Source organism: Pelophylax lessonae, assembly GCF_965119305.1.
Source record: "Pelophylax lessonae genome assembly, chromosome: 8".
NCBI classification, from domain to species: domain Eukaryota; kingdom Metazoa; phylum Chordata; class Amphibia; order Anura; family Ranidae; genus Pelophylax; species Pelophylax lessonae.
Genome location: NC_138775.1, coordinates 131,493,590 through 131,514,487, shown reverse-complemented (window position 1 = coordinate 131,514,487; position 20,898 = coordinate 131,493,590). Strand labels below are relative to the sequence as shown.

At 43.1% G+C, this 20,898-nt stretch overlaps 1 protein-coding gene across 1 annotated transcript in view; it reads left to right on the top strand.

The window, feature by feature from the left end:
- Nucleotides 1-752: 752 nt before the first annotated feature.
- The window catches only part of FAM234B (family with sequence similarity 234 member B), a 151,014-nt gene continuing 130,868 nt past the window's right edge, over nucleotides 753-20,898 (top strand). The window contains exon 1 of the mRNA XM_082265796.1: nucleotides 753-833. Within this exon, the coding sequence (XP_082121922.1) occupies nucleotides 797-833 (37 nt within the window). The 5' untranslated portion in view covers nucleotides 753-796. The remainder of the gene's footprint in view (nucleotides 834-20,898) is intronic.

Sequence of the window (20,898 nt, the reverse complement as noted above, 5' to 3'; positions counted from 1 at the left end):
CACGCTGATCTCTGTGCATTGAAAGGGGGCACGCTGATCTCTGTGCATTGAAAGGGGGCACGCTGGTCTCTGTGCATTGAAAGGAGGCACGCTGATCTCTGTGCATTGAAAGGGGGCACGCTGGTCTCTCTGCATTGAAAGGGGGCACGCTGATCTCTGTGCATTTAAAGGGGGCACACTATACCTCAATTACTGAAGGCCTTTCACACTTTTGCAACCTCAAAATCACGCAATTTTTTACAGCGTTTTTTGCCGCCCAGATGCCAAATGCTCTAGGTACGCCACTGTCAGTATCTGCAATGATATGACATCATATTAAAGTGTATAGGGCTCTAGTATCAGTTTGGAAACAATATAATACATGCAGGGACACTGTGTAACCTCCTGACACATGAAGAGCCTGCTGCAAGTGGGAGAACAGACACTTTGTTACATTTCACCAATAAGGGATGGAAGAAGCTCTGCACAATTGTGACCGCCGCACACCTCATGGCAGGGTGAAGAGGCCACACAGCACGGACCAGGGAGGTGCTGCCTGGTTATGAATAGGTTAACGAAGAAGCCTGCAAATCATCAGAGTTAACCTTTCCAAGCATTCAGTGACCTGCCGGCCATGAACAGGTTAAGCCCCCATCAGTGTGTGTCGCCTGTCCGGCAGGTGCACGGTGGTCGGTGGAGGGAGATAACATCCCACATCGGCATCACTACTTCCACGTGATTCACTCTGCACTAGCCCCACCTACCTCGCTCACTCACGTGACTGTGACATCACTCTCCATACAGCCCAGGGTCTAGTATGGCTACGGTGCTGTCCAGGGCTCTGAAGCTGCCAGGTGAGGGGGTGCTGGCTGTGATTGGGGGGCTGTCATTGTATTGCTGCAAGGAAGGGAAAGGGTGCACTCACAGTCCATTGCAGTGTATACAGAGATAGATTGGTCTGTGCTGGGCTCAGCTGGTAATGTATTGTGTACTATTGGCTGCAGGTTGCAGTAATTGAAGGAGAACAAACTCTGCATCAGTTTAGACTGTTTTGTATGTGATATGTCTATGATTGGTGTAATGGGAGGGATATGTCTATGATTGGTGTAATGGAGGAATATGTCTATGATTGGTGTAATGAGGGGGGATATGTCTATGATTGGTGTAATGAGGGGGGATATGTCTATGATTGGTGTAATGCAGGGGATATGTCTATGATTGGTGTAATGGGAGGGATATGTCTATGATTGGTGTAATGGGAGGGATATGTCTATGATTGGTGTAATGAGGGGGGATATGTCTATGATTGGTGTAATGAGGGGGGATATGTCTATGATTGGTGTAATGCAGGGGATATGTCTATGATTGGTGTAATGGGAGGGATATGTCTATGATTGGTGTAATGAGGGGGGATATGTCTATGATTGGTGTAATGGGGGGGATATGTCTATGATTGGTGTAATGAGGGGGGATATGTCTATGATTGGTGTAATGGGAGGGATATGTGTATGATTGGTGTAATGCAGGGGATATGTCTATGATTGGTGTAATGGGAGGGATATGTCTATGATTGGTGTAATGAGGGGGGATATGTCTATGATTGGTGTAATGAGGGGGGATATGTCTATGATTGGTGTAATGGGAGGGATATGTCTATGATTGGTGTAATGGGGGGGATATGTCTATGATTGGTGTAATGGGAGGGATATGTCTATGATTGGTGTAATGCAGGGGATATGTCTATGATTGGTGTAATGCAGGGGATATGTCTATGATTGGTGTAATGGGAGGGATATGTCTATGATTGGTGTAATGGGAGGGATATGTCTATGATTGGTGTAATGGGAGGAATATGTCTATGATTGGTGTAATGGGGGGGATCTGTCTATGATTGGTGTAATGGGGGGGGATCTGTCTATGATTGGTGTAATGGGAGGGATATGTCTATGATTGGTGTAATGGGAGGAATATGTCTATGATTGGTGTAATGGGAGGGATATGTCTATGATTGGTGTAATGGGGGGGACTTGTCTATGATTGGTGTAATGGGGGGGACTTGTCTATGATTGGTGTAATGGGGGGGACTTGTCTATGATTGGTGTAATGGGGGGATATGTCTATGATTGGTGTAATGGGAGGGATATGTCTATGATTGGTGTAATGGGGGGGACTTGTCTATGATTGGTGTAATGGGGGGGACTTGTCTATGATTGGTGTAATGGGGGGAATATGTCTATGATTGGTGTAATGGGGGGGATATGTGTATGATTGGTGTAATGGGGGGGGGGGGGATATGTCTATGATTGGTGTAATGGGAGGGATATGTCTATGATTGGTGTAATGAGGGGGGGGATATGTCTATGATTGGTGTAATGAGGGGGGGGATATGTCTATGATTGGTGTAATGGGAGGGGGGATATGTCTATGATTGGTGTAATGGGAGGGGGGATATGTCTATGATTGGTGTAATGGGAGGGGGGATATGTCTATGATTGGTGTAATGGGAGGGGGGATATGTCTATGATTGGTGTAATGGGAGGGAGGATATGTCTATGATTGGTGTAATGGGAGGGAGGATATGTCTATGATTGGTGTAATGGGAGGGAGGATATGTCTATGATTGGTGTAATGGGAGGGGGGATATGTCTATGATTGGTGTAATGGGAGGGGGGATATGTCTATGATTGGTGTAATGGGAGGGAGGATATGTCTATGATTGGTGTAATGGGAGGGAGGATATGTCTATGATTGGTGTAATGGGAGGGGGGATATGTCTATGATTGGCGTAATGGGAGGGGGGGGGGGAATATGTCTTTGATTGGCGTAATGGAGGGGGGGGGGGGTAAGTCTCCTGTAGTTGTTCAGTGTCCATTCAGCTGTCAATGGGAAATCTTATTAGAACCTGTTTCTGTACTAATTGTATAAATGTTTTTTTAGTGTCCCCTGTGCAGTTTAGAAGCTGACATGAGAAGCAGGCAGTGTCCTTTGCTGTGATCAGGGGGTCCTGGAGGTATTAGGGGGCTGCCACTGCTGACCTTTGTCTGGAATTGCTGTCTTCAGAGCTGGTACTCACTCATATAGAAAGCCAAAGCAGGCGGGGTGGCCGTGGATTTACCACACACCTAGAGGAGTACATGCAGACACTAAGGGCTGTACATATGCCTCAGCTCTGACGCTTTGCAGCAAAAATAAACCCCATGTTTTGTTTGGCAGGCAGTACTGCCACCGAACGCGACCCATTCAGGTGAAAGGGACCATATGGCACAGTATCCCCTCCCAGCTGCCTATCATTTTTACTCCATGTCACACATCCCAGAAGGCCTTGGGGTACTCTACAGTGCATTCCCCATGGTGCATCACTATGGGGGCCAGCTGTCTTATACTGGTTCTTTCAGCCAGGACCCTGATAATGCACCATGTCACATGCACATGTCATCAAGGGGGCAGCTGGCTCCTGTTGATGTCAGAGAAGATGATGGTGGCACAGGACTTGAAGTGGAGCTCCATATCACTACAGAACACTGCTGATTTTTTTTGGTTGTGCAAGTATGTTTTTGGGGATAACTGGAAAGGGGAAGGAGGGGGGAGAGAAGCTCGCCATTAAATCAGCATAAAAGCCTGGCTTGTAGCATTTTATAAGGAGAGGTCAGTAGTGGCAGCATCTGTTTCTCATATAACATATATATTCAATCAGGTTACCTTTAGGGCCCTTTTCGGACGGGGAGGACTCCGTCCTAATCAGGATCTGCTTGTAGATCCCCCCTGCTGGTTGAAGCAGAGTGGGTGGGTGACACATCTGTGTCTGCTCAGTTTATGCAGAGCGGACATGGACAGAGCCCGCTCTGCTGTATGGGTGACCCGGAGTAAACGAGCTCTGCTATCCATTTACACCGGCTACCTCTGATCTGATCCACCTAAACCAAAGAGGACAGATCCCCTTCCATTTTATAATTTATATTTTATTTTAGCAGACCGCATTGAAACCGTAGGTAGGTAGGTGTAAACGGACACCCGTCGGTCCATAGAGCTATCAGGTCTGCTTGAAAAACTGACAGGCGGACATGATGTGTGAAAGGGGCCTTAGCAAGAATACATCATCGGTTTTATACAAGAATTTCAAGCAAAGGTAAACCAGCATCACATTTTTCAGAAGCGAACCTGGATGCTTATACAGTATATCAGTATATCACAAAAGTGAGTACTCCCCTCAAATTTTTGTAAATATTTTATTATATCTTTTCATGTGACAACACTGAAGAAATGACACTTTGCTACAATGTAAAATAGTGAGTCTACAGCTTGTATAACAGTGTAAATTTGCTGTCCCCTCAAAATAACTCAACACACAGCCATTACTGTCTAAACCGCTGGCAACAAAAGTGAGTACACCCCTAAGTGAAAATGTCCGAATTAGTCCCAAAGTGTGAATATTTTGTGTGGCCACCATTATTTTCCAGCACTGCCCTAACCCTCTTGGGCATGGATGTATAAAAAAGGGGAAGTGATTGGCGCTGCCAGAGGTGGGGTATCTAACAGATATATAGAGTAGATTTTCTAATAATGGTTATTTGATATCTAATAGGATGTATAAAATTGATTGTTGTAAAACAAAGTGATTAGTGCATTTTAAATAAAAATCATATAATCTCCAATGCATAGCAACACAACAGTATAACCATATATATTTGCTAAAGTGCAAAGTGCCAAAAAATAGGTGATAAACCACTCAAATTATAAGTCTATAACAAAATCAAGTGAAAGATCCAAATCCAAAAGTGCTGTGTGCAATGGATGAGATCCCTTAATAAATATTATGAATATCTTATAAAAAGAAATTAATTAATCCGACTGTACTCAAGGTGTGTGAATTGGTGGTGATAAATTAGTGAACCATCCAAAATTGTCAAATACAGTCTTATATGGGTGCAAAGTTCATATAAAAAATTGAGGTGCTCTTTTTTTGGGGTGTCCGGGGGTGAAGTAAGTGGGCGAGAAATAGGGTGCTCTCCCTCTCCTTAGGTCCCACTCTTACCAGAATTAAGTACCCCTACAGGGGTAAACCGCAGGTCGATAAATAGGGATCGCTCCCATGCAGCGGTGGTCCGGTCCCTGTTCCTTTCCGGTTTATGCCAATCCACCCGGTCACGCTCAAAAAACAATATAAAGTGGCTTACAGCATCGATATCCCAATGGGGAGGGAATAGCCAGAACAATCCCAGGACATGTATAGGAAAAAGATTCAATAGTGAAGTATCGTTTGAAAAATCTTTTATTTAGTATAATCAGACAAGTACTCACATAGATAGCTCAGTTCAAGTGTATCCGTATGGCTTAGGAACCGCAACTTCCTCTCTAGCGGTGCACGCTCAGGAACGACTTGCGTTCCAACCACCGGATGTGGGTCCTGGGATTGTTCTGGCTATTCCCTCCCCATTGGGATATGGATGCTGTAAGCCACTTTATATTGTTTTGGAGTGTGACCGGGTGGATTGGCATAAACCGGAAAGGAACAGGGACCGGACCACCGCTGCATGGGAGCGATCCCTATTTATCGACCTGCGGTTTACCCCTGTAGGGGTACTTAATTCTGGTAAGCGTGGGACCTAAGGAGAGGGAGAGCACCCTATTTCTCGCCCACTTACTTCACCCCGGGACACCCCAAAAAAGGGCACCTCAATTTTTTCTATGGACTTTGCACCCATATAAGACTGTATTGGACACCCCTTGTCACAAACTTGTTTTTTGCACTTTTTATTTAATTTTTGTATTTATATTTATTCATGTATGCTATTTGGTTTTACTGAAGTTATATTTAATCACGGATATATTTATTCATCGTAATTTTGGATGGTTCACTAATTAATCACCACCAATTCACACACCTTGAGTACAGTCAGATTAATTAATTTCTTTTTATAAGATATTCATAATATTTATTAAGGGATCTCATCCATTGCACACAGCACTTTTGGATTTGGATCTTTCACTTGATTTTGTTATAGACTTATAATTTGAGTGGTTTATCACCTATTTTTTGGCACTTTGCACTTTCTTGCACTTTAGCAAATATATATGGTTATACTGTTGTGTTGCTATGTACTGGAGATGATATGATTTTTATTTAAAATGCACTAATCACTTTGTTTTACAACAATCAATTTTATACATCCTATTAGATATCAAATAACCATTTTACGAAAATCTACTCTATATATCTGTTAGATATATATTGCGTGACTTGCACGGACTTCATATAATTGAAGTCAATGCAAGTCGCCTCCAGGTTGCCCCAAAGTAGTACAGGACCCTTTTTCTAAGTCGGAGCGACTTGTGTCGCTCCTATTAGAATGGGTCCTGTACTATTCAGTGACGAGCGACCCACCGCGACTTGTCAGGCGACCAAGTCGCGCTAGTGTGAAATGACCCTTAGAGTTTTAAAGCACACAAAAACAATATAGTATCCAATTGTTTTATAAATGTAAGGCCCCATGCACACAGGGCGTTTATACAGCTGCTTTTACCAGCATCAGATTTTTTTTTTTTTATGCAGCTAAAAACTCCTCTTCATGTTGCTCTATGTATCTATGCACACATAGGCTTTTTTAGGAGCTGTAAGTGGCATAGGCATTTTCAAATTGCAAAAAAAACCAGGGCCAGTGTGTTCTGAAGATCAGCGTTACAGCTGTAAAAAGGTCTGATGCTGTTAAACGCAGGTTAACGTTTGGTACAGCGTTAAGCCATTTTTTTTTTTTTTGACATGTCAAAATCAATGGTTCCCTATGAGAGCCATCTTACCTGATCTGGCTTTCAGTCCATTGATATGAATGGAAGTCGCATACAAGTCGTATCATCATGATCCGACTTGTGGCATGTGACTTGTGCTCTGAGGATCCTTAAGGGAAATCCCATGCCCAAAAAAAAAGGCGTGTGACCCCCCCCCCCCCAAATCTTTACTAGACCCTTTTTCGAGCATGCAGGTCAGGAAGGGAGGGTGGGGGACGAGCGAATCGGTTCATTCACACCGTTCATGGCCGTGCACCACTGACATTTTTTTTTTTCTAGGAACCAGTGACCCTAATACAGTGATCAGTGCTGAAAATATGCACTGTCCCTGTACTAATGACACTGGCTGGGAAGGGGTTAAAATCAGGGGTGATCAAAGGGTCAAATGAGTGCCTCACTGGGGATTCAGTATAGTAGGGGAGGTGCTTTTACTGGGGGAAGGCATGGATCGGTGTTCCTGCTTTACAGAAACACAAGATCCATGCCTTCTGTAAAGACAGAACAGCAACCTGCCTTGTTTACATAGGCAGAGGGCCATTCTGCCTGTGTACAGAACAATCAGCGGGCGCATCGGATCCGTGGGACCCATTGATCAGCTCCCGCTGTGTAGATCATATATGGGTGGTCCTGCGCATCGCAGCCGCCCTGTAGCAGTAAATGTGCTATAGGACGGTCGGAAAGTGGGTAAGCAATTACATGCACATAGCCATTGATTTGTACAGGCTTTCTGTCTGCAGCTGATTGTAAACACCTATCCAAATCCACCACAGAATAAGGCTGGACATACATGTTCAATTGTCTGTCTTGTACAATTTTCCTTTAGATTTACCTTAAACTATGTAGTGCAAGGGCCTACCTAATTGGATTCAATGAAAAGTTGCTTAGTTTGTTTGACCTCCATATTATGTTTTTTTGTAAATCTTAAGTAAAATTGTACAAGCCAACTGAACATGTATGGCCAGCCTAACCTGTTCTCGGCAATGTGCAACCATGAATGGCTGTGAATGAGCGCTGATTCATTACTGTGCTTTGTGATGCACCACTTAGTAAAAAAAAATGACAGGTTAAATTTTAGGTGCATTGGTAGCACGTTAACCACTTGACCTCTGTAAGGCATTACCCCTGTCCTGACAAAGCCTTTTTTTGCTATTCTGCACTGTGCTATTTTATACCCCCCAACTTTTTGAGATGCGAACGAGGGACACTTATTAGCAAGACTATGAAGGCATATGACGCGCCCCCTTAAAAAAAAAAAAAAAATATTAGTTAAACCCACAAATGCATTTTTTTACACTACTATTCCTTTTTACTGGCTTTTGAAATTTACAAATGCAGCAATTTAGAAATTGGATGAAAGGTTTAGCACTGGAAGACCCTTTTTGATAAAGATTAAGATAAAAAATGCATTTTATATACAACTATATAGATCAGACCAAAATCAGGAGGAAAAGAGGGACAGAAGGACTGTTCCAAATTAGGGACAGTTGGGAGCTATGCTATTTTAACTGGTGATTGCAACGCTATAACCAAACAAAATTTGTGTCCTTTTTCACACAAATAGAGCTTTCTTTTAGTGGTATTTGATCACCTCTGGGTTTTTTTAATTTTTGCAATGTAAACTAAAAAATAGACCAAAAATGTTAAAAGAAAAAATAATCCAATAAAACTTAAATTTTCTATTTTTTGTCATAAATATAGGCCAAAATGTACTCTGCTTCATGTCTTTGGTAAAAAAAATCCCAACGAGCATATATTGATTGGTTTCTGCAAAAGTTATAGCGTCTACAAACTATGAGATGCTAAAATGCCCTTTTTAAATGATCACTTAAATGATAGATTGCTCACACATGCCACGGGTATGGGTATATGTAGAATTTCACTGCAAAATACATTGTGCTGCTTTTTCTCAGTATGGGGATACCAGGTGTAAGACATTTTGAGAGCCTAGCTGTGTACGGGTACCAAAAACGAATGACCGCCTTCAGGATTTCAAGGAGCGTAAATTGCTTATTTCGCTTCCTCACTACCTATCGCAGTTTTGGAGGCCCTGAAATGCCAAGATAGCGCAAAAATCCCCCAAATGACCCCGTTGCTGGTCCTTGTTGGGCATATATGTAATTTTCTTTATTTTCATGCAGCCTGTGGGCTGAATGAAAAAAGAGAACCTAACCAATTCCTCTATTCACATCAATCGATGTGGATGAAAAACGCTGTGGTAGAAAGTGTGTAGTATGCCCACCATTAGAACATACTGCTCTCCCTCCACCCACTTCTAATGATGGGCATACATGCAATGTTTGGCATATAGGTTCTTTTTTATTAACTGCAAAGGGGAAATCTCCTCTCACAGTGCTGCAATCACTGATGGATTTATTCTGAAAGCACACCCTGCTGCTGTCAGAATAAACAGATCAGTGCTGCCGCTGAATGGCGTTCCTGCAAAGCAAACAATGGGTAAACAATTAACTGTAAAAACTGAACATTGAATCAATAAAACAACAACTTTTTTTTTTAATTTACTGAAATCTCTGCCAGAAAAACTGTGTGTGGTATGCCCACCATTGGAATATACCGCCCTGCATTCACCCACTTCTTATGATGGGAATAAACTTAGAGAAGGCGAAAGTGCTAAATAATTTCTTCTCTTCGGGCTTCACAAAAGAATTGGGGGGGCTACACAAACCCAGCTTGTAATGCTAAATTAAATAATACACTTCAGGAAGTACCCCCATGGTTAACAGAATATAGACTTAGGACTAAACTAGAGTAACTTAACATAAATAAATCACCGGGACCGGATGGCTTGCACCCGAGGGTTCTTAAAGAACTCAGCCAGGTGATAGCCAGACCTATATTCTTGATCTTTACGGATAGTCTACAGACGGGAAAGGTGCCAGCTGATTGGAAAAAGCCAATGTGATACCAATATTTAAAAAAGGGGCGAGATATATCCCGGGTAACTATAGACCTGTCAGCCTAACATCTGTAGTCTGCAAAATTTTGGAGGGGATGTTAAGGGACTATATACAAGACTTTAGCAATGAAAACGGTATTATCAGTAGTAATCGGCATGGATTCATGAAAAATCGTTCTTGCCAGACCAATCTATTAACCTTCTACGATGAAGTGAGCTGCCACCACCTAGATAAAGGTAAGCCTGTGGATGTGGTGTATCTGGACTTTGCAAAGCCATTTGACACCGTTCCCCCACAAACGCTTACTGTACAAACTAAGGAAGGTAGGTATGGACCATAAGGTGAGTACCTGGATAGAGAACTGGCTCCAGGGGCGAGTCCAGAGGGTGGTGATAAATGGGGAGTACTCGGATTGGGCGGGGGTGGAAAGTGGGGTCCCCCAAGGATGTGTACTGGGACCAATCCTGTTTAATTTATTTATAAATGATCTAGAGGAGGGGATATCTAGCACAATCTGAGTATTTGCGGATGTTACTAAACTAAGTAGGGCAATATCTTCTATGTAGGATGTGGAAACCTTACAAGCAGACCTGAACAAAATAATGGGGTGGGCAACTACATGGCAGATGAGGTTTGATGTTGAAAAATGTAAAGTAATGCACTTGGGCATCAGAAACAGGAACACAAGCTACTCACTGGGGGGGGGGGACCTCTGGGTGAATCTTAGATTGAAAAGGACCTGGGGGTCCTAGTGGACAACAGGCTTGGCAGTGACATGCAATGCCAAGCCGCTGCAAGCAAAGCCAATAGAATACTGGCATGTATACAAATGGGGATTCACTCCAGAAATAAAGAGATTATTCTCCCACTCTACAAGACTCTGGTCCGGCCACATCTGGAGTATGCTGTCCAGTTCTGGGCACCGGTCCTCAGGAAGGATGTGCTGGAACTGGAGAAAGTCCAGAGAAGGGCAACAAAAATAATTAGGGGAATGGAGGATCTGAGCTATGAGGAAAAACTGCAAGCATTGAACTTATTCTCTCTGGAGAAGAGACGATTGAGGGGGGATATGATATCAATGTACAAATACTGTACTGGCGACCCTAGCATAAGGAACAAACTATTCAGAGAAAGAGAATACAATAAGACACGTGGCCACTCACTAAAACTAGAGGAAAAATGGTTTAACCTTAAAATACGTAGGGAGTTCTTTTCTGTTAAAAAAAAAAAAAAACGTTTTATTGATATAAAACAACAACAAGTCAAACACAACCATCGAGGTACATCATCTGAGAACAAAAACAGTAGAAAAAGGAATCATGCACAAATATTGATACTGCATAAAAGTGTCAAAATCCAGAACAGTATATCATATACAAAATGCTAATGATAGCAAACAAAATAGTAGTCAAGCCCCAGGTAAACGGATACCCGGGGTCCCTCAGGAAGGAGCAGGTGCGGGGCTCTGGAGGGCCAGGGCAGGGAAAGCCACAGCAGAAGCCCCCCCAGGGGAGTCTACAACGGCATCAGTGCAGGGAAAACAGGGAGGGGTAGATCAACATCATCGCCACCAAGGTAGCCCTCGGATATCTATATCTGCAGAGACCTGGCCACGGTCCATGCATCCCATATCTTCCCAAACTTTGGGCACTGACGTCCCATGTAGGTCAGTTTATATAATGGAAGAGCTGAGTCTACCAACGCTCGCCATTGAGCGACCTAGGGGGGAACAGACCCCCTCCAGTTCCACAAGAGATCCTTCCTGGCATAAAAGGACAAGTAAATATAACAGTTTCAAGTATTTAGCCTGTGTTACTTATCCACCCATGCCCAGAAGAAGTAATCTAGGGTCAAGGAGCACACGCAGGGCCGACACCGCACTCATCTTATTCACCACTTCCGTCCAATACTCCTGAATTCTCGGACACTACCATACTACATGAAAGAAGGTCCCAACCACCTGCTGACACTTATTATTATACAGGATTTATATAGCGCCAACAGTTTGCGCAGCGCTTTACAATGTGAGGGAAGACAATACGGTTACAATACAATTTATTACAGGAGGAACTAGAGGGCCCTGCTAGGGGGCTCTTTACTGTCAGAGCAGTGGGGATGTGGAACTCTCTTCCACAAGCAGTGGTATCAGCAGGGAGCATCGATAGTTTCAAAAAATTATTAGACATTCACCTTAAAGACCACAACGTACAGGGGTATACAATGTACGGTTAACTTCAAACCCACATTATGGGTTGAACTGAATTGACTGATGTCTTTTTTCAACCTCACTAACTATGTACCTATGTAACTTCTAATCCTCTACTGCTGTTCACATGTTAGAAAAAAATGTAATTTAAACAGCCTTTGGAATTCAGAGTAAAAATAATTAATATCAATAAATTGGTTTAAATTGTCATACAAATCTATATTTAAAATCAAATCTTTATTATTTTTTGGCAATACATGGTGTGGGCGAATTTATGCCAGTCACTGGCTGTGTCAGGCCTCCATCAATCTACATGTAATATCCCACTCCCCTTTGTGTTTAGCTGGTTAGTGGGCATGGAGAAGGAAAGCGGGAGTGGGCTTTCATTTACCACTGTGTATACGTCCACTCTATAGTCACATGGGCTGCTCAGATGTGATTGGGAGGAAATGCTCAGCATAGAAACTCACTGAAAACTGAGCATGTGCAGAACTGGCAACTGCTCTGCAAAATCCCCAACTGCATTGGGGGCTTGGACAGAATGAGGAGATCGACCATCAGGATCAGCCAGGTTTTTTGCAGAATACAAATTCCCATAGTGACTGAGTATGAACAGCATGTGGGTTTAGTGACACTTTATCATCTAAACAATCAAATAAGCAGATGGTATCGTGATATTGAGTTATGGAGGTGCATGTTGGGTGAACAGGGGATTCAGTGCTTTAAGGTTTGAATGCTTGTATTTGAATAAGACTTAAATAATACACTTGCGTTCTCAACGCAGATGACTCTTTTTAGAGGGCAATTGACAGGTGGTGAGGATAAATCACCTTCTCTCCACCAGTTTTAACCCCTTAAACCCTGCACCGGCGTGCTACAAACACGTGTGTTGCATGCTTGTTCAGTGCACCCACATTCAGTTGAAGGAGACTGTGGGGATCATTTTTGCTGTGCTGCGTTTAAAAGCATTGGGACTGCAGCGGCACCCCCCCCCCCCCTCCACTGCAAGACAAAAATGTGCTCTAAAGGAAGATACCTGGGGGACAATAAAACTTGCTACTCAATATAATTTTTGCAATATTTAACCACATGGCAGGATTCAGAAATAATGCGTATTTCAGCCGAAGCCTTACTCGTAACATCATGCTACATGTGTTGGCCTGTTATTGCTGCATCTTGCCATAGTAGTTAATAAAGAATCATTACAATGGATACAACTGAGGAGCCAGATTTATTGTATTGGTTGATCATTGCCTTTGCAGCCTAAAGGGGAGCAGTTGGGACTGGCTCAACCACACTGTTTCTCACCCTTCCAAAGGCAAGAAGCCTAATCCTATCCCTGTCTGTATTACCAACATCTGTCCAGTGACCATATCTGTTAAATCCCAGGGCCATAAAAAGAAAAAACAAGAACCCTAAATAAGCGTACTTATGTTTTTGGTTAGGATAAAGGAAACTATGATATAGACTAGGAAATAAAAATTTCTGATTCTCCAGATCTTACTATGATATATTAGTAGCGAGTGTAAAAGCAGATAGCGGGCTTTTCATATTCCATCTGTTATAGCGGGTGATTTACAATGGTCAAATGTTTGGAGCAGATTTTTCTGCTTATGTGTCCTGGACGGGCTGAAGTATGGTTTTTTGATGTGCACAGTAGGTGTTCAGATTCACAGATGTACAGATAGCGGCGCAGCTTAGCATTACGTTTTAAGTTTATGTGTAACGTCTCCAATTTATAGGCCTTTCTACAAACTTTTTTATAAACTGAATGTTACTTCAGCCAACTGAATGTTTTCAGGCTCTCTCTCCTGTTAAAAGAAATACCAGCTGATAGACGTGTCTGCCATGTAATGTAATAGATCAGAGGACTCCAAACTACGTACGAGGGCAACCTTTTACACTATATTATTAAAAAGTATTGGGACGCCTGTCTTTACACGCACATTAACTTTTTTTTAATACATTTCTGTTTATTGTTTTTGAAAAAAAGAACATAACCTAACACAAAATTTTGCCACGCAGGGCAATTACAAACAACATGAATAACTATAAAAAGCCCCCAGGCTTGCCACCCTTCAGGTACACCTCTATTGTCGGATGTGGGTCTCTCGGAGAGAGACTTGTACACCCTACAACAATTCAGACATATGCACAGCTTCTAAGACAACATTGATGACTAAGCAGTGTAATTAAGCTCCTCCCACAACTTTGTATCAAAAGTACTTTTCAGGCATTGTGATTCCCAATCGGCATGTGGCTGAGACGGGATTATCTAACCATTATCTAACCATATCTTCCACACCATGTCAAATTTTTTTTGGACAGCCTCTACTCAAATATGTAGCTTTATAGAGTGGAGTCACCTTGTTCACCAGACTATTCCAATAGAAGACAGACGGAGTGGCTGACTGTTTCCAATATGATTAGTGCCTTACGGACATAAAATAACAAGTTTAGAATTGTACAGAGGGCACATACATGAACTTTTTTTTTTTTTCTTTAAACTGACACGGATGCACTTTTGTAGTGTCCGTTCTGTATGTCCGTTTGTCATCCATCCGTTTGCGGATGAAAAATGGACATAATGTATGTCTATGGGATTGCGGATATTAGCAGATGACCATCCGCTGACATCCGTTTTTGTGTCCGTTCCGTTTTCAAACGGAAGAAATATAGAGTTCTCTTCCGTCTCAAAAAACAGAACTGAACGGAATGGACGCAAAACGGATGTCAGCGGATGGTCATCCGCTAACGTCCGCAATCCCATAGAGATACATTATGTCCGTTTTTCATCCACAAACGCATGGGAGGAAAAACTGACATATGGACCGCCCGTGTGAAAGGACCCTTAGTCTGTAAAGTTCAATATTGAGTTGGCCCACCCTTTGCAGCTATAACAGCTTTAACTCTTCTGGGAAGGCTGTCCACAAGGTTTACGAGTGTGTCTATGGGAATGTTTGTTTGTTTCAGAAGCGTATTTGTGAGGTCAGGCACTAATATTATTATTTCAGGTTCTTATATAGCGCTGTCAATTTACGCAACGCTTTACATATACATTACACATTCACATCAGTCCCTGCCCTCAAGGAGCTTACAATCTAAGGTCCCTAACTCCCATTCATACATACATAGTAGGGCCAATTTTATACAGGATCCAATTAACCTACCAGCATGTCTTTGAAGTGTGGGAGGAAACCGGAGTACCTGGAGGAAACCCACGCAGGCACAGGGAGAACATGCAAACTCCAGGCATGTAGTGTCGTGGTTGGGATTCGAACCAGCGACCCTCTTTCTGCTATGTGAAAGTGCTAACCACTACACCACTGTGCCGCCCTAATGTTGGACAAGAAGGCCTGGCTTGCAGTCTTCCCTCTAATTCAACCCAAAGGTGTTGTATCGGGTTGAGGTCAGTTCCCCCCTGTGGTTAGGACCAATGATTCTAGTGCTGCTAGGAGGAAGTGCTGACCACTAAGTCACTGTGAATGTGATTTGAAGCACTTGTAAATATTGAAACCTAAATTGGCACACAATTCAATAATAATAATCATCCCAGAACAAAGATTGTAAGGGGATTTACTGTTGCAGTTTGAATTGGCCCTCAGCAACTTCCATACACCGCTCTGCAGTAATGGATAATCTAAGCGCCTCTCTATTCAGGGTACTGTGCAAGAAAGTAAGGGCTCATGCACACTGCATCTCAAAGAAGTTGCTCATACAGGCTTTTCAGCTTTTTGGCGCTCTCCTTTTTTCTGCCTGGCAATACAGTATTCTCTTACAGGCAGAAGAAAAAGCTCACCAAACTTGTGTTTTTGAGGGGAGCTTTGCAACAGAAAAGGCAGCTAAGTGCCCAAAAACGGTCGAAAAAGCTCAAAGAAGCTGAAACACAAAAAAAAAAGGGAGGGTTTGTGAAAAAAAAAAAAACTCTTATGCTCAAGGAAGCTCAAAAAAAAAGTGCAAAAGGGCACAAAAAAGCACAATCTTCTTCAAGCTGAAATAAAAGCTCACGTATCTGTCCTGGAGCTGCAGTGTACATGAGCCCTTAGTACTGGTTCACTCTATAGCGATGGCACTGCTCCCAAAATCACATGCAATGTCTGTGCGATGCAAATTTAGCCATACACATTGTATGGCTGAATTCATTTGATTTGAACACAACACGCACAGGACCCTTTTTTGGGTCCGCAGCAGAATCGGATCGCATGGTGGTTCACACCAATGCAATCCGATTCATGCCCGAACTGACAGATCGCACTGCGATATGCAAACTTATCTGGGGGTGTCAGTAACTTTTTGTATTGACACCCCAAGCGATTCACATATGGCAGTGTGTTTTGCAGGGTTCCCGCATCGCATATATGTGAACATGTCATGTCATGATGAAGTTACCAGGAATTATGTTTAGTAAATACAAACCAGACTGAAGTGGTCTGGTACCTTATGTGTTTACCACAACTGTTTCAAACCTGCTCCTTAAAGCGGTAATAAACTAAAAAAAAAAAAAAAGTGTAATACTGTATATCGCAGCTTGCTAGTTCTTCGATGTGGTAGCTGCATTTGTGTTGTGTATGTGTGTGTGTGTGTGTGTGTGTGTGTGTTTTTTTTTTTTTTTTTATCCAGTCTATCTTTTTTTAATTTTTTTACCTGTAGATCTAGCCAGTAAGTCTTCCATAAAGGGCATGCAGACAGGCGATTAAGCAGTGACTGTGCGTTCCGATTTGTGCAACCGCCAGTGCCAATTAGCAACGTGATTTAAGATAGATATTAACTACTTGCCGACCGCAGTTTTACTGCGGCAGGCTGGCTCGGCTGTGCGAACCGACGTAGTACTACGTCGGTCGCGCGCATGGTGCTGGGGGGCACTAGGCAGCGGGGATGCCGATGCACGGGGCTGGCGGCACCGATTTGCCGTCTGGCACCCGCCGAGAGAGTTGTAAACACAGCCGACCGTTCTTCTCTCTGAAATGATCACAGAGCACCTGTAATCCTTCTATATAAGATCACAGGTCTCTATGGTCATTTCACAAGCCCCTCCCCCACAGTTAGTACACACACCCTCTTAGGCTTACATTTAACCCTTTGATCACCCACTAGGTTAACCCCATCCCTGCCAGTGTCATTATTACAGTAACATTGCATATTTTTAGCACTGATAACTGTAGTAATGTCACTCGTCCCCCCCACACAAAAGTGTCAAAAAGGTCAGTTAGGGGTCTGTACTGTCCGCTGCAATGTCGCAGCCCCACTGAAAAGCACAGATCGCCGCCATTACTAGTAAAAAAATAAATAAAAGTGACACAAATCTTTCCCCTAGTTTGTAGATGCGAGAACTTTTGCGCAAACCAATCAAAATCTGATTATTGCGTTTTTTCTTTTTTTTTTTTTTAAATTACCAAAAATATGTAGCAGAATACAAATTGGCCTAAAAGGATGAACATTTTAGATTTTTACATTTTTTTTTTGGGAATGTTTTATACAGCAAAAAGTGAAACAAATTTTTTTTTTTTTCTTCAGAATTGCCGCTCTTTTTTTAGTTTAAATAAAAAATTGCACAGGTGATCAAATACCACCAAAAGAAAGCTCTATTTGTGGGGGGAAAAAAAGACATCAATTTTATTTCGGCACAGCGTCGCATAACTGCACAATTTTCCGTTAAAATAACGCAGTGCCGAATCGCAAAAAATTACCTGGTCATTAAGGGGGCAAATCCTTCCAGCCCAGAACTGGTTAAAGTGGATGTAAACCCATACACAAATCCAGTGAAGTGAACAGCCTCAGATGATACACAGCGATGAGACAAATCTCCCTACACAAGTGTTACATGCATATCTGCTGTCTTCAGCTTTCTATATTCTTTAGAAAGTGCACATTGTGTTACACATTTTTCTTCCTATTTCAGCAGTGGGTGTGGAGTCTGGGCATACACAGCGTGTGAGCTGATTGGAGGAAATGCACCCCCCTCCCTTCCACATAGGCAAAGGAATAAAGAAACTTGCAGAGCTGAACTGTGAATAAACCAGCTCTCTGCTTATCTGTCTCTAAGTCCCTTCCCCCCAACAGGAATTTTCAGCTGCTTTTATCTCCTGTGTCGGAGAGCTTGTCAGGAGTTATCATGCTGATAACAGAGGAATGGAGCAGCAGAAAGACAGGACCTGGGGCTTTGGAGAGATAGGTAAACACTACAGATATGTGCCCAGGTCAGATTTCATGAATGGGGTTTACATCCACTTTAAGGCAAAAAACATATTTATTATTTTCATTTTGTGATAGTTAAGTAAGTAGCTCAAGGACAGGAGACAGGGACACAGGACGGTCAAAAATTTGAATGGACAGGCGCACGCACATGAAATTGACTCCCACAGTGACACTGACAGCAGTGTGCAGCAGCACAGATAATGATGACACCTCACCGAATGGCACGTCCCCTCCTAGGGACAGTCCCTCTCTACACCAAGTGATCCCTTTAGTCCACTCCAGTCCAAACGGCACTGACAGTCCTTCTACCGGCTTGCCCCACTGACCCACACACGAAGCTCTGACCGCTCCACACATGAGGCTCCGCTCCCTTGCACCATAACCAAACTCGACACCTCCACTAGACTGGCCCCCTGCCGGCGGCGCCAGAATACACTGTAGCAATAAGATGTTCTTGTTAAGTTCCAGATCAGAACTGCGCATACGCAGTTTGGAGCTGTGTTTTTTTTTTTTTTTTTTAGTTTTTTTTAGTTTTTTTTCTTTTACGCTAAGAATGCATGGGGCCTTAGGGTTTGTTCCCACTGTCGGCCAGGTGGGTGGTAAAAGCCGGCGTTTGGTCCGATGCTTGTGCCCCCATCAGTGATTAGAAAATCATAGCTTGAATACTTACTGAGATGGTAAGGCAATTTTAATACAGTGGGTATAGAAAAGAACTACCCCCTTTAAAATAATCCCAATTTGTTGCTTTGCAGCCTGAAATAAAGACACGCAGTTTTTGTTTTATCCAGCTGTATTTGCTCAGTGCAACTTATAACATCCAAATGAAAGATATAACCGCAACATGACAGAAAAAAAATTTAAAAACAGAATCACTGACTTGGAAAAAGGATTACCCCCTTGTGTCAGTATTTTGTTGAACCGCCTTTAGTCTGTTGGCATTTGTCTCTACTAACTTTGCACATCTAGACTTTGCAATATTTGCCAACTCTTCTTTGCATAACTGCTAAAGTTCAGTTAAATTTGATGGTGACCATTTGTGAACTGCAGCCTTCAATAGGGATGAAACAATTAATCGATTATTAAAATAGTTGTCTACTATTTTCATAATCAATTAGTTGGTTAGCCAATTAGTTGACCTGCATACAGAATGCATTATTTATTTACATATCAGGAAATAAAGTGCAGCACACATACAGCTCAGCACCCCCCATACATGTCAGTATACACACAGTGCAGCACACATACATGTCAGTATACACAGTGCAGCACACATACAGCTCAGTACCCCCATACATGTCAGTATACACAGTGCAGCACACATACAGCTCAGTACCCCCCATACATGTCAGTATACACAGTACAGCACACATACAGCTCAGTACCCCCCATACATGTCAGTATACACAGTGCAGCACACATACAGCTCAGTACCCCCCATACATGTCAGTATACACAGTGCAGCACACATACAGCTCAGTACCCCCATACATGTCAGTATACACAGTGCAGCACACATACAGCTCAGTACCCCCATACATGTCAGTATACACAGTGCAGCACACATACAGCTCAGTACCCCCCATACATGTCAGTATACACAGTGCAGCACACATACAGCTCAGTACCCCCCATACATGTCAGTATACACAGTACAGCACACATACAGCTCAGTACCCCCCATACATGTCAGTATACACAGTGCAGCACACATACAGCTCAGTACACCATCCATACATGTCAGTATACACAGTACAGCACACATACAGCTCAGTACCCCCCATACATGTCAGAAGACACAGTGCAGTACACATACAGCTCAGTACCCCCCCATACATGTCAGTATACACAGTACAGCACACATACAGCTCAGTACCCCCCCATACATGTCAGTATACACAGTGCAGCACACATACAGCTCAGTACCCCCCATACATGTCAGTATACACAGTACAGCACACATACAGCTCAGTACCCCCCATGCATGTCAGTATACACAGTGCAGCACACATACAGCTCAGTACCCCCCATACATGTCAGTATACACAGTGCAGCACACATACAGCTCAGTACCCCCCATACATGTCAGTATACACAGTACAGCACAGATACAGCTCAGTACCCCCCATACATGTGAGTATACACAGTACAGCACAGATACAGCTCAGTACCCCCCATACATGTCAGTATACACACAGTGCAGCACACATACAGCTCAGTACACCCCCCCCCCCCATACATGTCAGTATACACAGTACAGCACACATACAGCTCAGTACCCCCCATACATGTCAGTATACACAGTGCAGCACACATACAGCTCAGTACCCCCCATACATGTCAGTATACACACAGTGCAGCACACATACAGCTCAGTACCCCCCATACATGTCAGTATACACAGTACAGCACACATACAGCTCAGTACACACCCCCCCGTACATGTCAGTATACACAGTGCAGCACACATACAGCTCAGTACCCCCCATACATGTCAGTATACACAGTGCAGCACACATACAGCTCAGTACCCCCCATACATGTCAGTATACACACAGTGCAGCACACATACAGCTCAGTACCCCCCATACATGTCAGTATACACACAGTACAGCACACATACAGCTCAGTACCCCCCCCCCCCATACATGTCAGTATACACACAGTACAGCACACATACAGCTCAGTACCCCCCCCCCCCCATACATGTCAGTATACACACAGTGCAGCACACATACAGCTCAGTACCCCCCCCATACATGTCAGTATACACAGTGCAGCACACATACAGCTCAGTACCCCCCATAACATGTCAGTATACAC